This window comes from Zophobas morio, unplaced genomic scaffold, assembly GCF_036711695.1.
Source record: "Zophobas morio isolate AGI-343-1 ecotype UQ-CSIRO unplaced genomic scaffold, CSIRO_AGI_Zmor_V1 ptg000011l, whole genome shotgun sequence".
In the NCBI taxonomy this organism is placed as follows: domain Eukaryota; kingdom Metazoa; phylum Arthropoda; class Insecta; order Coleoptera; family Tenebrionidae; genus Zophobas; species Zophobas morio.
Window position 1 is genome coordinate 18,049,224 of NW_026972116.1, and position 15,399 is coordinate 18,064,622.

General features: G+C 32.7%; 1 protein-coding gene across 4 annotated transcripts in view; it reads right to left on the reverse strand.

The window, feature by feature from the left end:
* The window catches only part of Cpo (couch potato), a 374,497-nt gene extending 360,704 nt beyond the window's left edge, over positions 1-13,793 (reverse strand). For 2 of the 4 annotated variants that reach the window (XM_064053396.1, XM_064053394.1), the window contains exon 1: positions 13,275-13,792. In XM_064053396.1, coding sequence (XP_063909466.1) covers positions 13,275-13,346 — 72 coding nt within the window. In that variant the 5' untranslated portion in view covers positions 13,347-13,792. Of the gene's footprint in view, positions 1-13,274 lie in introns of all 4 variants that reach the window. The other 2 variants (XM_064053395.1, XM_064053397.1) reach the window with 2 other exon arrangements.
* Between the last annotated feature and the right edge of the window lie 1,606 nt (positions 13,794-15,399).

Consider the following 15,399-nt stretch of genomic DNA (forward strand, 5'->3'; position numbering starts at 1 on the left):
CTGCTTTGAAAGTTTTGTCTAGATAACTTTGGACCAATTTTTTTATCAACATTTTTTTTTAAGAGATTGCGGACATTTCACGAGTTATTCACTAAAAAAAAATCGACTATACAGAGTGTTTTGTTTTTGAGGCATAGCATACAATTGGCTTTTTTTTAAATAGGGCACCCTACATGCATACCTATTTTTGCATATTCTCATTAACCTCTTCCTAGCCTTTATAATCATGGTTCATTTTTGAAATTCCAATGCGACGTTGCCACGTTATTCCAATTTTCTTGATTGTTTTGGCAATGCAAGAATTCACAAAAAAAATTGTAATTTGCCAAGTTTTATTCTAGTTCTATTTTTTGTTCTCTTTCTTTCATATTTTTAACTTTAAATGGAGATATATTCATAGACAAAAATAGGGACTACTTTTTATATTTTATACTATTATCCAGTGATGATTCAGTTCTAAATATAAATTCAGCTCTTTTGGACTTACACAAAAAATTTTTCACTAGATAATTCCCTTATGAAATCTTTGAGCTTTTTTCAAGTCGGTTTGAAAATTAGCCAAAGACATTATTTTGTAGATTTCCACCCCCAAGAGCTATTTTCAGCATCATTTTTCGAAAATTCCTATCATTTTTCCAGAATCGCCTATTGAAGTATGATAATTTTCAGGTAATAAAGAATTATTTTCAAAGCAAATATTGCCAAAATTTTGATCCGGTACTATAAACACGGTGCATTTTTCGAATCAGCAAACCAGAATCTATGTCCTAGAACTTTTTGAGAGTTTTTAGGTAACTTTTCTCAAGCTCAATTTTTCATTTTTCTTTTTCTATGAAATTCAAAATTTCTATCATTTTCCCAGAATTGCCAGTTGAAGTATTGCAATTTTTAAGACTTAAAATTTTTCATTTTCAAACCGAATTTTTCGAAAATTTTGTTCCGGTACTATCAACACGCTATATTTTTGAAATCAGCACGACAAGATCCATTTCCTGGAATTTTTTGAGAATTTTCTATCAACTTTTCAAAAGTGCAATTTTTCACTTAACGTACGTTTTGACCCTTTTTCAAATCGATTTGAAAATTAGTCAAAGACATTTTTTTGTAGACTTCTACCCCCAGAAGTTATTTTCAACCCCATGTTTACCAAAATTCCTACCATTTTTCCAGATTCGCCAATAATTGAAATATTGTAATTTTTAGGATTTTAGGAAAAATTTTTGAAATCAACCTACATATGATTTCCAAAATTTATTAAAATATTCCAATTTTTGTCCATCAGTGTAGAAAATACTTAACTAAAGAGAAAGAGAACAAAAACAAAATAAGATACAATAGGAAAATACAGAGTGTTCTATTTGAAAAAAATGAAATGTCGATATTAAAACATTGTAATGAATGAAAAAAAAAATCTCCACAGAATATTGTATCACCGATTTTAAAAATTAATTTTTGTGAACCCTTCCATTACTTAAAAAATCAAGAAAAATGGAAAAACATGGCAGCGTTGTATTAGAATTTCAAAAATAACCTGTGGTTATATATTGCCTAAGAATGTGTAAATATATAGCATTATAGTTGTACTATATATTTATATATACAGGGTGAGTCACCGTTATTTGAGGTCCATATACTAAAATTATTTTCAACTGTACAGGTGTCCTGTTTTTAAGACGTAACAGACAACTTAGTTTTTTGACATAGAACTCTCTATATATTTCTACATGTTCTGATTGACCTCTTCTTAGGATTTATTACCATAATTTATTTTTGAAATTCCGATGCAATGTTGTCAAGTTCTCCAATTTTCTTGAAATTTTTCAAGCAATGGAATAAGTTCACAAAAAAATCGCAATAGGGTTACTTTTAAAATGTTAGTTATAATATTTTGTAGAAAGATAAAAAGTTACGCCCTTTATTGTGGTATAAATAAAATTCAGTTTTACAGAATATGAAAAAATAAATTATACTCCTAACAATTTTCGAATATCGAGTTTTATTCTTTTTCTTTTTTTCGTTAAGTATTTTCTGTATTTAGAATTGATAGTTATAGATATTTTTACTTTTTTAAGGAAGGCAACAACACATTGCAAAACGGGAACAAAAATAGGGTAAGATGCGGTAATAATATACAGGTGTTCTATACGAGAAAACTGAATATACGAAAATTGTAAAGTTTATTTTTTACAAACGCTCTTTATATTAAAATGTTATTTGACACCATAATAAAGCCCATACCTTTGTTTATCTCTCCATAAAATATTGGAACACATATCTTACAAATAACGTTATTGCAATTTTTTTGTCTTACATTGCCAAAATATTTCAAAAAAATTTGAATAACGTGGCAACAGAATTTCAAAAATAAACGATGATTATAAAGCCTAGGAAGTGATTAATAAGAATATGTTTAATAAGAATATGTAAAGATATATAGGATATTCTATTGAAAAAAAAAAAACTTAAGTTGTGTGCTATGCTTGGAAACCAAAATACTCGGTATAGTCGACAATAATTTTATGTATACTACTCAACTTTTGTCTCTGATTTTCTGTTTGTAATGATTAATGAGATATCTAGGATCATCCGTTTTTTTTTATTCACCCTGTATAGTGTTCCATTTGAAAAACCCATGTTATGTTACCCTTTAAAAACAGAAGACTGTGCATTTGAAAATAATATGGTCCTCAAAGATTCGCAGAATTTTAGTCTTAATAATAATAATAATAATTAATAAGATATCGACAAGCGCGCATTTAGTGACTCACCATGTATATTATTGACAAAGTTAAAGAATTATTGTTGACCGATCTCCCTGTTATATAATTTTGAAAAAATATTTTCAATTCTTCTAAATATATAATATACAAAAAAATCTATGGATATACATATAATCTCTCCTCACCACCATGGTTTTCGTTGAAAGAAGCTTTACACAATATTAATTCTTCTGAAATAGAGTAGACAGTTTTACTTCGGACTCGTTTATACCATTCTCAGGCGCGCCTCAGGGGTCTAACCAGGGACCTCTGTGGTTCTTATTTTTTATCACTTTTGACTTTTTATTTTAACAAAAATTTAATATTAATGTCGACTTTACAACTTCTATTTTTAACTATATGGAAAATATTTTTGAAATCTAGACACTCTAGACAGTCTTAGTCGATATTTAATTGAACACCGGTTTAGTGACATTTTTATTTACTAGTGCTGTTATTTTTGCAGAAGCTTCTAATTTTCTGGTTCTTTTTCATTTGATTTTGTTCCTTTTAGTCGTATGGGAACAAGTTTCAAGGTTATTTTTTTGTGTTAACTTTTAAGTTTCCTGTAATTGGACTTACAGTTTATTGAAAATGAAAATGGGTTGCAATTTGGAGTTGAAAATTCAGCGCCAATGAAACACCCTGTATCCGCGCCCGCTTAATTAGGTTTCCCGCTTTTTAACCCCCGAATGTGGGTCAGTTTACCGCTTGCACTTGCACAAAGCCCGGTTTCCCTTTTTCCAATTATTAGTAACGGTTCCATTCTTTCGCGCCGTTAACAATCCGCTTTAATCAAATCCGCTGAAAAATGCATCCTCGAACTTTCTCTCCTCGGCGCTAAAATTGGATTTGTTTGCAACGAAGATTTGTACGTGGCTGGCATCAGTGAAGCCGTTATTTCGGCTCGAATTAAAATGAGAAATTAATTGGGGGTATAAGCAGGTAAATTGAGATTGAAAACTCGGCTTAGTGAAAAGTTGGGAAAGTTTTCCAAGTTTCCAGGTTGTACCACGTGAATCTCATAATTTTCATATCAGCGCAGCGGCGGTTGTTATAAAACGGACCTATATTTGAATTTGATCGACAGTAATCTGGCTGATGGTATCTGCGGAGGTGCCATTATCGTTATCGGTCCTGATGAAGCAAAACGATCTCATCATACTCATACTTGCGGCAAAATTATTTATTGGCGTCGTTTCGTTTCATTATTGATTTGAAATATGAACGATGGTTGTTTGATGTGATATTTGATACAGAGGAATGTCGATTGCAATCGTTAGTTAATAGCGTGGCTGAAAGAAATCATATTTTAGCTTTAGATCGGTGGAAGTGGGAGCTTTTCGAGTCCGCTTCGTTCGGGCTTTCTTGTAATATTGATAATTGAAGTGTAGAGGAAGAAGAATGTATCTAACGCTAGCTCTCTGAATTTTCTCAATAAATGATGTTTTTATTGTTAAGTTGAAATCTGGTGAACACTTCATGAAATAAACGTTTAAGAAAAGTAGCACGTTTTACATTTGCTACCCTACTCATATTAAATCTGAAGTACACAACCAGACTCTATTAAAAAATGGATTAAGTCCTATTTTACATACAAAATCCACTATGATTCATTAAAGTATCAAAATAAAAACAACGACACTATCTTCATGCCAAAATTATAACAAGGATCTATTTTCCGACCTACCATATTTTGATGTGGTATCAGTAACCGGCGCCAGGTGCTCATGATAACGCTAATGAAATTTTATTGGCAGGATAACACAACACATTTTCTTTTTTGTTTGTGAATAATTCTCTCTATTTTAACAGCAATAAACGGTTTAGCAAAAATGATCATTCAGAATCTTGCCCGATCTACCATGAATGAACGCTTTTAAGCTTATTAGCAAAGCTGTGAACGTACTATCTACATATTATATAAGATCCGTCGTAATTTTATTGCGAGGCAATTAATTATTTGTTATGATAAACCTGCTCACGTAAATGTCATATTTATCACCTAAAAACAAATATGCGTTATCCTTTTTGAATACAGAGTGTTACTGTGAATATTTGATCGCTTGCACGTTTTATTTTTTGATCGTTTTTTAGTAATCTCAATTTCAAAAATTTTGATCACGTCAGTCATGGTTTTTTGTCACAAAGAGAAATTATTGACCTTTGATTGACATTATTTTATGAAATATCCTATTCATGCCGGGATAGAAAAAACTAAAGCTATTATTGTCATTGACTGGGCAATTCCTTTGTTATTGATTACAAAAATAACTATGAATCAAACGCATTTTGTAATAGAGATATTTATTTTCAACATCTGCAAAGAAATCTGCTTTGTTGTAGATCGGTTACGAAAATTTTAAATAGGCGAATTTGTAATCAGAAAAAGTTAACTTTGTTTAAGTTTGAATTTGACAAAATTTCTTCGCTATTTATTTATTTATTAATTTGACCCTGGAATTAATTGCAAAATATTGCCTCCTAACATTTAATGTGGATGGACAACATAAATCAAACTTGTTTCATAATCATTTGTATTGGGATTAATGTGACTGATTTTTAGGTCGATCGCAAAAAAAATGTTTAAATTTCTCCCGTCAGTAACGAAAAGAGGGAAAAATCATGGTCTCAATGTAGATCCCTGATGTGGACCCCTATACATGAACAATTGCCACTCTTAAGTTATTGTATTTTAATTACTAAAAACCAAGAAAAAATGTTCTAATAAATTAATTGAATCGCTTTACATGCCATATAAATTTTATAAAATAACATACTACTATATTTCTAGTTTATGAATTTGCCTTGAATTTATTTGTCGTTATTATAATGTTTATTTATTATTTCATATTTTTAGAAGAAGCTGAATTTGATGGACTCTACTTCAGGGGGCGTTAATAAGCTTGCGTCAATTTATTTGTTTTAAGAAAATCTCGCTTATTCCTTAATTATTACATACAAATACCAAGTAATATTTTCTGCATTCAAAAAAAGGCAAGTTATCAAACAAACAGAAACAATCGTAAATTACGATCGGCGACTGTGTTCACTGCCTGTTTTGAGTTTATGGTTTCTTAGAATAATGCGTTTATATCAATGCAAAATTGACTCCTCGACAGCAGAGGAGCCATTAACAATCCACTGTTTTCTCTGATATTTTGATGGGCATGGTTGTTGTAAGAGATATCTTATTTATATAATTATATGTAATATATAATGGTTCATCCGATTTTCCAGAAAATTTGGGAATATAGTACTGTTATTGCTAAATATTGATGTGGCCATCACAAAATTTAATAATCGAAAAATTCACTTGAAAACTATTTATTCTTCATGATAACCACCGATTTTTTCATTTTGCAATTTTCAAATTTTTATAATTTTTGAATCTTTGATATTTCGGTTGTTCCAATCTCTTGGTTTTCGATTTTTTTGCTTGATTTTACAACTTTTAGGTGGTTCACTTTTCGACTTTTTTAAAAAATTTCCACTTTCACTTTCCCCAGTTTTAATTTTTCGATTTTTCGTTCCCTCAATTTTTCGATTTGTAGGTCCTCGATTATTTCTCTCAACTTTAAAATTTTGCAGTTCTTCGTTTCTCCAATTTTTCTATTATTGAATTTTTCGATTCTATCGATTCCTTGGTTTTTGGTTCCTAATCTTTGTTTTTTTTATATATAGAGTTTTCTTTCAACAACAAGAAAGTTAAACATGTTTTCAGTTCCTTGTTAGGAAAAGAAGACTTCGTATATTAAGAAAAAATGGACAAAATATAAGCCCCGCCCACCCACCCCTTCTCAGTTGTGATGAATGCTTTATTCATCGTGAGCTGAAGGGCGGAGTTTAGTTTGCAAAATCCTTATTTCTCAACAAAAAATTACCATATGAAATATGTTTTTAAAAGGGTAGAATTTTTTAGAGAAATATTGATGTTACAATTAAACTCCGCCCTTCGGTCTGATTAGGAATGAAAAACTCATCGCAATTGAGATCGGGGCGGGTGGGTGGGGCTTAAGTTTTGTTTTTTTTTAATGTATAGAGTTTTCTTTCAACAACAGAAAAGTTACACATGTTTAAAGTTTCTTGTTGGGAAAAGAAGACTTCGTATATTAAGAAAAAAATGGACAAAATATATGCCCGGCCCACCCACCCCTTCTCAATTGTGACAAATGTTTTATTCATCATGAGCGGAAGGGCCGAATTTAGTTGCAAAATCATCATTTCTTGACAAAAAATTACCATATGAAATATGTTTTTAAAAGGGTAGAATTTTTTAGAGAAATATTGATGTTACAATTAAACTCCGCCCTTCGGTCCGATTAGGAATGAAAAACTCATTACAATTGAGATCGGAGCGGGTGGCCGGGGTTTAATTTTTGTTTGTTTGTTTTTTTTTTAATATATAGAGTTTTTTTTTTCAATAACAGGATAGTTGAACATATTTTCAGTTTCTTCTTGGGAAAAGAAAACTTCGTATATTAAGAAAAATGTGCAAAAGACAAGCCCCGCCCACCCAAATATTTTATTCATCATCAAATGATTTAGACATGAAAATCAAGTAAAGCAAAATTATGTATGTACACATAGAAATACATATTAAGAAATGCGTCAGAACTAGTCCAGAATAAAGATGAAAATGATTGAGTTTGATTTGAAAAATATAATAACAACATTTTTGAAGATAAACAAAACAAACTTAACATCAAAACAAATTATTTAAGACAAAATTGAGGATAAAATTACATATTAGACTTCGATTTTTAAAAATGGAACCACACTAAATTTTTCAAAAAGTTTTTTTTTTTAATAATGAAGCAAACATATATAATTACATACATTTAGAAAAAATATACAGCGTGTGTCATTTAAAAGAACATAGATTTTGCAAGTAACCTACAAACGAAACGCTTTGCATTCAAAAAAATATTTTTAAATTATCCATCGAAACGAGTATATAGTTTTACCAAAATGTAGATATTGTGCCCCCAAAATTCGTTTTTGAAAACAGATTTCTAAACATTTAAAAAATAAATTATAATTTATTTTTTAAATGTTTAGAAATCTGTTTTCAGTGTAAGTCTAGACGAAACACCCTGTATAAGTCGTCGACACCACTCCTTGCTTTCAATTCCATTAAACCCATGCAGTTTCCTGTTTACCGAACGCCTGCAATTTTCCATAAAATTTTCATCTCCCAGTATTCCCTCCTGAACCTCCCCCATTTAAACACACTATCCGCCAGTTAACAAATCCAGAACTTCCACACATACATATTCATTTCTCCCGCTGCCAGAACAGCGACACTAATTACCCAATCTGCACATTTCCATCATCCAAGGATACATCCGCGCACCTGCCCAACAATTTCAAGAATTACTTCCAGCAGATAAGCAGCGACGCTTCCACTTTAGTACCTCCAGAAAAGTTATTTAGGAAAGTGAATTTCGATCGCGGTTAATGTAATTGGCCGACTCGAGGCGAATTATGAAGGAACGTGGCACCAGAACAATACCGCACGAAGAGCATGATCGGCACGCCCACCGGCATCTGCTGGTCTACGAAGAAGTGGAGTCACCGGCATCACGCATCATCGGACCTTGAGCAAGAGCCGCACCAAGAGGTGAACGAATGCCGGTTACGCAAAAGGGTGGGGCGGCGGGCGGCGGGCGCCACCACCTGCATGGTGCATCGCGTGCGACGTGCAGTCTGCTAGGAAGTTGGCCGCGGGCCAAGAGGCGATCTCCCTTTTGGTGGGTGCGCCCGCAGGAGCGGGCCGGGGAATTTTCGCGCCCCAAGCGACAAACAAAAATTCGTTACATTTAAATATCAACTATTTAACGGATTCATAAACCACAAGTACAGAAGCATAATTAGACAAGTCGCAAATTTTTATTAGCATCATTAATGATAGTAAAAGAAAATAAAATAAGTTAAACTAAATGTATTTCTATTTTAATTTTAAATTAGTATTCCCCAGTAACTGAGCCTTATAATATGAATTAATTTAACCTAAACTGGCAACTTTAGTCGGACCTGGATTAACGCATGAACAAAATAAGCACGTGCTTTAGGCATCAAGAGTCAAGGGGCCCCAGATAATTTCTTCCCTTTGTAATTTACAAAACTAGACATCCCATCCTAGTTAAATTGGGGCATGAAATCACTACAAATGAAACAGAAACATGTTCTGCAAAATTATAGTTATTACAGCGGATCTACAAGGAATTTTGCATTCAGTCAGTACGTATTTTGTTTTTTCCTAAATAAAGATCGTTTGTACGCTGTTCTTTAATCTTTCTATAGCATCGATTGCTGCAGAATGAAGCGTTAGTTAGAAATCACGAATTTCTGTAAAGGCAATATCAAATAACATGTTATTTCGTCTTAATAAACCAATCGAAGGAAGCTGGAGAGTGAGCTCTATAAAGCTCAACCGGTAAGTATTATTTTTCAGTTTCCTGTAAATGATAACGTAACAATCGCATGAGCAGTTATTTCCACGCAAAATACAGAGGCGTGTTGTCAGATTGGTTCAAAGAACCGATTTCACGCATCAGATCTGAACAATTTAAATTTTCCCCAATATCATCAAATGAATCAGTACACCAATTTTTTCGGAAATTCAGTGCTATGAACCGGTGGACAACAACGCACGAATGAGATACTTCAAACTAAACACGTATATATTGAACCAATTTTTTGTATTAAGAGAATCTCGTTTAATCCTAAATTACAAAATGCTAACAAATATCTCTGTTGCTCTATGTTACGAGTTTATGGTTTCTTAGAATAATGCGTTCTATTACGACTGCAATTTACAGCCAAGCTCACACACATATTTTTTTTGTCCCACACTTAAAATGAAATTTTGTAAAAAGCCGACTTAACACTGAAATTAATGCTCAAAATCAACTCGTTTCACAGTTTTACAAAAACTTGGAATTGTTGGTTTTGGTAATTACTGGGTACACTAGTTGAAAAAAATATACAGGTTCTTAGCCATTACAAGCCATTCCTACCTCAAACGGCATAATTACATGAAATTTTAATTGTTTTCACTTCAAAGGCTAAAGGAAAATGCCTCTGTGCGATATCCTTACTATTAATTTTACATTACTGGAAATAACAACTTAGCATGGAATATTATTCACAACAGAGCGTTCGATTTTTTAGTCGACGCATGAGTATGCAGATTAAGTTTGACCCTTAAAATTCGGAGAGTAAATCACGAGAGGTTTTGAGTATTTAATTTATAACACTTGAATTGTACTTTATTTCGTTATAAAATACAAATTTTAACAATTCTTCGTTTTTATAAACACAGGAAAATACCAGCCAACGATAAAGAGCTGCCGTGGAAAATAATGTCGCTTGACATTATAAATTTCAATAGTTCTTTTTTGTGCCTTCATTATTTTAACGCCAAATTTAACTTAAACGTCAGAAAATACAGGAGTCCTACTTTAAAATTATTTTTATTACCATTGAAAAATGGCCACATGATTATTTAACACTTGATGACTTAAAAGAGGGCTATTAATTTCCCGAGGGCCATAATCGAAAATTATGCCCGTTTTACAACGTTTTATTCTATTTTAGTTCCTGACATATTTTTAACGAAATATTACAAACAAGATTATGATTCTAAAATAGAACAAAATTCATTTATGTATCTACAATGAAAATTAAAAAAATAGAAATTACGAACAAGATAAAATAAAAATATTCGAATTGTGAGACATAAGCGGATAATAAAAGAAGATAACTTCTTGAATAAATTAAATTGCTTAAATACAATTCCATTTAAATTTTAAATTAAGCTTCTCGAGTAAGCGAACTCATCATAGGTATATAATCTTGGCACAAACGTAGTGGTTAAGGAACAATATATTCAGCATGAGTTTTATGTGGGTTTTCTCTTTAATAAATCTCTGCCTTTAATTAAAAAACTCTGACCTGTTCAGTAATTTTTGTCTTTTGTTTCCTTATTTACACAAATCGATTTCTTCTTCTTGCAAATTGTATTCTTTTTTACGTTATTTTATTGTTACGATAAACGTCTGAAAATTAGTCTAAACAACAATTAAAAGTGACCCAAACCGAACAACCAAACTCGTTTTATGAATTTAAAATTGTTAGTAGTAATCCTACAAGCTGAGCAACAGCAATTTTGATATTGTCAACGTACTTGAAATTATAATTAATTAACTGTACATGGCACAAACACATGTTAGGCGCCAATTTGTTAATTAAATTTAACTTCAAACGCGCTGGCAAAATGATAACAGGGAATTCTCACACTAGCTTTAAGCTGTTGCATAAGGAAATTTTTACGTTAAGAGTTTTAAAAATGCAAACTCTGAATTGAATTTCAAAGTCTATCCATTTTAAATTAAAGTAAACGTTTTCGTTGTTAAAAATCTAATTATACATGATATATTTAAATCTTGAAAGAGACTTGAATCTGCATTCTACACCGTCCAGAAATTGAAGACAAATAAACTTCACAAAATTAAAAGAAAATATCTACATACACAACAGGATCGAAAATTATGCACCGCAGTTCGGTCATTGATTATCGAGATATCTTGAAAGAAAGTCAAAGATCGTAGCCACACTATTAAGTGTCAATGTCTTAAACAATGCATTATCCCCATACTACACAATACGTAATTGTTATTGTTTAGTGTGTGCGGAAATTTTGACCTTACCACAAACATGCACGAAAATGTTAGAAAGAGAAAACCTATAATTATATAATTTAATTTCAAAACCTCCGTCAACAATTTATTATGCATGCTGGCTATAAATCTCAACAAAAACTCTCCATATACAAAAAACTAACACTACAACAAAAGTGCGTTTAATTTACCAACGTTTCTGTTAACTGACCTAGAGTGTTCCGAAATAGATCGACACTACAAATATATTTCGTAAAAATTAACAAATCCGCTAGCTTTAAATGAGTTTCAGTTATTGATAAAACAAATTCCGCTCTCGCGTAAAACACGGTTGTCAGATTAAGACTTTTCAATGTTCAATATGCAATGAATTACGCGACAAACGTGATAAATTGGCACCAAACGAATAACTGTGATGACATATTTATTTAAAATTCACAATATTTTAGTTTAAAGTTTTAAATAGGTTTCCACGATGTCAGCTTTGGGTCTCTATTGCTTACGCAAGATATTCCGCAGTGAGTGAATAAGGAAACAACATTAAGTGCATTTAATTACTAGCATTTCTGTTAATTTATCTAGACTGTTCCAAAATATATACAGGGTTTTCAAATATTTCTTACATATTTACCACTTCTTAGTAATGGTATACATCTACAGTTTTAATTAATATGGTTAATATGTCATCTGTCACAGTAATTATGACGTTTGAACTGTCGTTGCCATGGAGATCAATGCCCACTTGGATGTTACAATCATTTATGAAAACCCTATAACAAACGAATAACAGCGATGACAACTTCATTTAAGATTAACAATATTTTAGTTTAAAGTTTGAAAAGGGTTTCCAGCACTGGTTGTCACTGCTTACGCAGAATTCTCTGTTGTATACAATAAGGTGGTTAACGATGAGAATTCCGCAATTGAGTGAACAATGAAACAACATTTATCATTATGTCAGTCTACACTTACCGACGAGTCGATATAAAATAGCCAAAAAATAATCACCCTGTATTTTTTTTATTTTTCTAAGAAGTTAGATAAGATACCTAAGCCATATATTGCCATGTTTCTAATATTGTCAAGACTAAAAAACGGGCAACTATTTATTTAATATAGGTAATGAATAATAAAAAAATAAACCACATTCTAAAACAGTTTTAACGAAAACGTAAAATTAGTGAAAATTTATTTATTATTACTATTATTTTATTATTCAGTAAAAAGTAAAAATTGTTTATAACAAATAAAAAGAGTTAATTTTATTTTATATCGCAAATTAGCATACAACAATATGGACTATGTCCCAAATACTATCATCTACATAAATTTACAAAAATGTCCAAAAATCATCATTGTTGACATTTTTTTCAATTTCATTTTCATTTAAAGAAACAACACTTACTAATCAATCTATTGACGAATTTTAGCTTTCAGGTTTTAAAACTTATTTGCCAAAAAATTTAAAGCCTTAAGGTGGCAATATTTATCTTAGGTACCTTATTTGTGTAAAACTGTTCTAATCTATTTGGGACATCTTAATAGTGCAGCTACGAAACTTTACGCTAAACTTAACTGGAAATAACAGTAGACTTGTGGGAACTACGTATTATGATAATTTAATAAAACATTTTTTTCAGTGTAGAGTCCACACGGAACGTCAGTGTCTAGTTTAAAAAAAATATCGCCACAAAATAAGCGCCTTTGCGATTAAGGTGATAATCCCGATAAGGGGATTTCCCACGATCCAAGGACTACCCCTTACGTTACATCGGCAATTTAAGGTATGTGATGGGTTCGGGAACGGTCCCTAATCCGGCACTGAACTCACCTCCTCCTCTCCGTTGTTCGTGTTGACGGAATCCATGCTTTGACTGAGCGCGACTCCAAGAGGAGCTTCCATGTCCTGGTCTGAGGCGTTGAGCGGGCTGGACGAGCCGGAGTCGTGTCTGGCCCTCTTGAGGGACGGCGGAGTGGCGGCAGGCGTCGGGGACAGATCGTCTCCCAGAGGATGCCGGCCTCTCTTCGTGGTGTTGAAGGCGGTCTCCACGATTCACGCTAGTAAGTCCCGGTGGCGGCGACGTGCGCGTCGAACTGGCGTCGGTCCGGGAAGCACATGCACTGTTAGCACCGAACGGTCGAGCGAACACTGGCACCACTGCTTGGGAGCGGTTCCGTTCCGGTACCGCTGGCGGTCGCTGCTAGACTGTGGCGCGGTGTCGTGGCGAGCCGAGCCGGGGAGCAGGTGGGGGTGGGGCACTCAGGTGAGTAGGTGTTGCAGTGCTGTAATCGCGGTGGCGGCGCCAGGGGTGGTGTCGCAGCCGGTGCTTGCCTCAGACTGCCACCCGCGCCGCCCGACAGGTAGGCAGCTGGCACCGCGCGCGCACCTTTGGACTCATGCGCCATGAACCGACGCCGCCGACGCCGCCACCGTCGCCACCGGTCACCGGGTACACCTGCACACGATGACACATATTCTTGCGCGGGAACGAAGGAGATGAGGGCCGGCTGCGGCAGTAAAGCGCGCCCGACGGACGGGAGCTTTCGCAGTTATTTACATTCGGGAACAAGAGAAACATGAAATAAATTCGAGATTACGACATGTTTAATAGCCACTTAGTTACTCGATTGGGTTCTCGGGTTTCATAACAAAGGCGCTTTTTTAAATAATGCGTATCCACGTGTATTGATTTTCAATAACTCGATAACTTATTAAAAATTTATTTAGAGCTTAACAAAGAACGGTACAGAATAAATACGGCGGGTACGTAAACATGTTTAAAGTTGATCGAAACAGCGAATATCAAGAAGATTATATGTAAATTTTGAATATTGACAACATAATAACTTCAAAAACAAAACGTAGGGTATAACATTAATTTTTGTTCGTCTTTCACAAAATCCTTAAATACGAAAATACAAGTTCACGGTAAAACGCTAACAAAAATTGGTCGAAAGTTATTTCGATAGAACTTTCTTCGTCCCTGAAATACAGCCGAAGAAATGACGCTTGTTTGAAAGATTAAAAAAAATTGGATCATCAATAAATTGAGAAATCAATGAATTTTAAAAATGGAAAAACTGAAAAATCGAAAAACTGGACAGTCGAAAAATCGAAAAACCTAGAAATCGTACAATCGAAACATCAAAAAATCGAAAGTCGAAACACCGAAAATTCCAGAAATAGCATAAAATCAAAAAATTAAAAATGACGAACTGAAAAAATTACAATTAAAGAAATCGCGTTAATCAAAAAATTGAATTATCGAAAAATTGGAAAAATGAACAAACGGAAAATTGAAAAATCGAAAAACTAAAAAATCGAGAAATCGAAAAATCTAAAATGTCAAAAATTTGAAAAATGGAAAAATTGAAAAATCGAGAAACCTAGAAATCGCTAAATCAAAATTATTTACTATTATTTCTCAATTTAATCTGTCCTCTAAACGCAAAATTCTGTTGGGTAATAAAGATATTGTTATTATTTTTATTATCATCATCACCAAAGCATGGAGAAGTTGAAACATCAAGACATCGAAACATCAAAGGATCGAGGAATCGAGAAATCGAAATAGCATAAAATAAAAAAATCGGAAAATTTAAAACAAAAAATTCGATATATTCAAAAATAAAAAAATCTGAAAATCGAAAAATCGAGAAATTGAACAAGGGAAATATCGGAATTACGATAAATTTGGAAATCGAAAAATTGAGAAATTGAAATAACTTAAAAACCGAAAAATTGAAAAATCGAAAAATAAAAAAATTTAAAAAGATCGGGAAATCGAAATATCCAGAAATTGAAAAATCTAAAATTTAAAATTGGAGTTAAATTAAAAAATTGAAAAATCGGATAATCGAGAAATCAAAAAATCTAAAATTTTAAAAATCGAAAAATTGAAGAATTGAACAACTGAAATATCGAGAAATCGTCCAGCCATCGAAACATTGAAAAG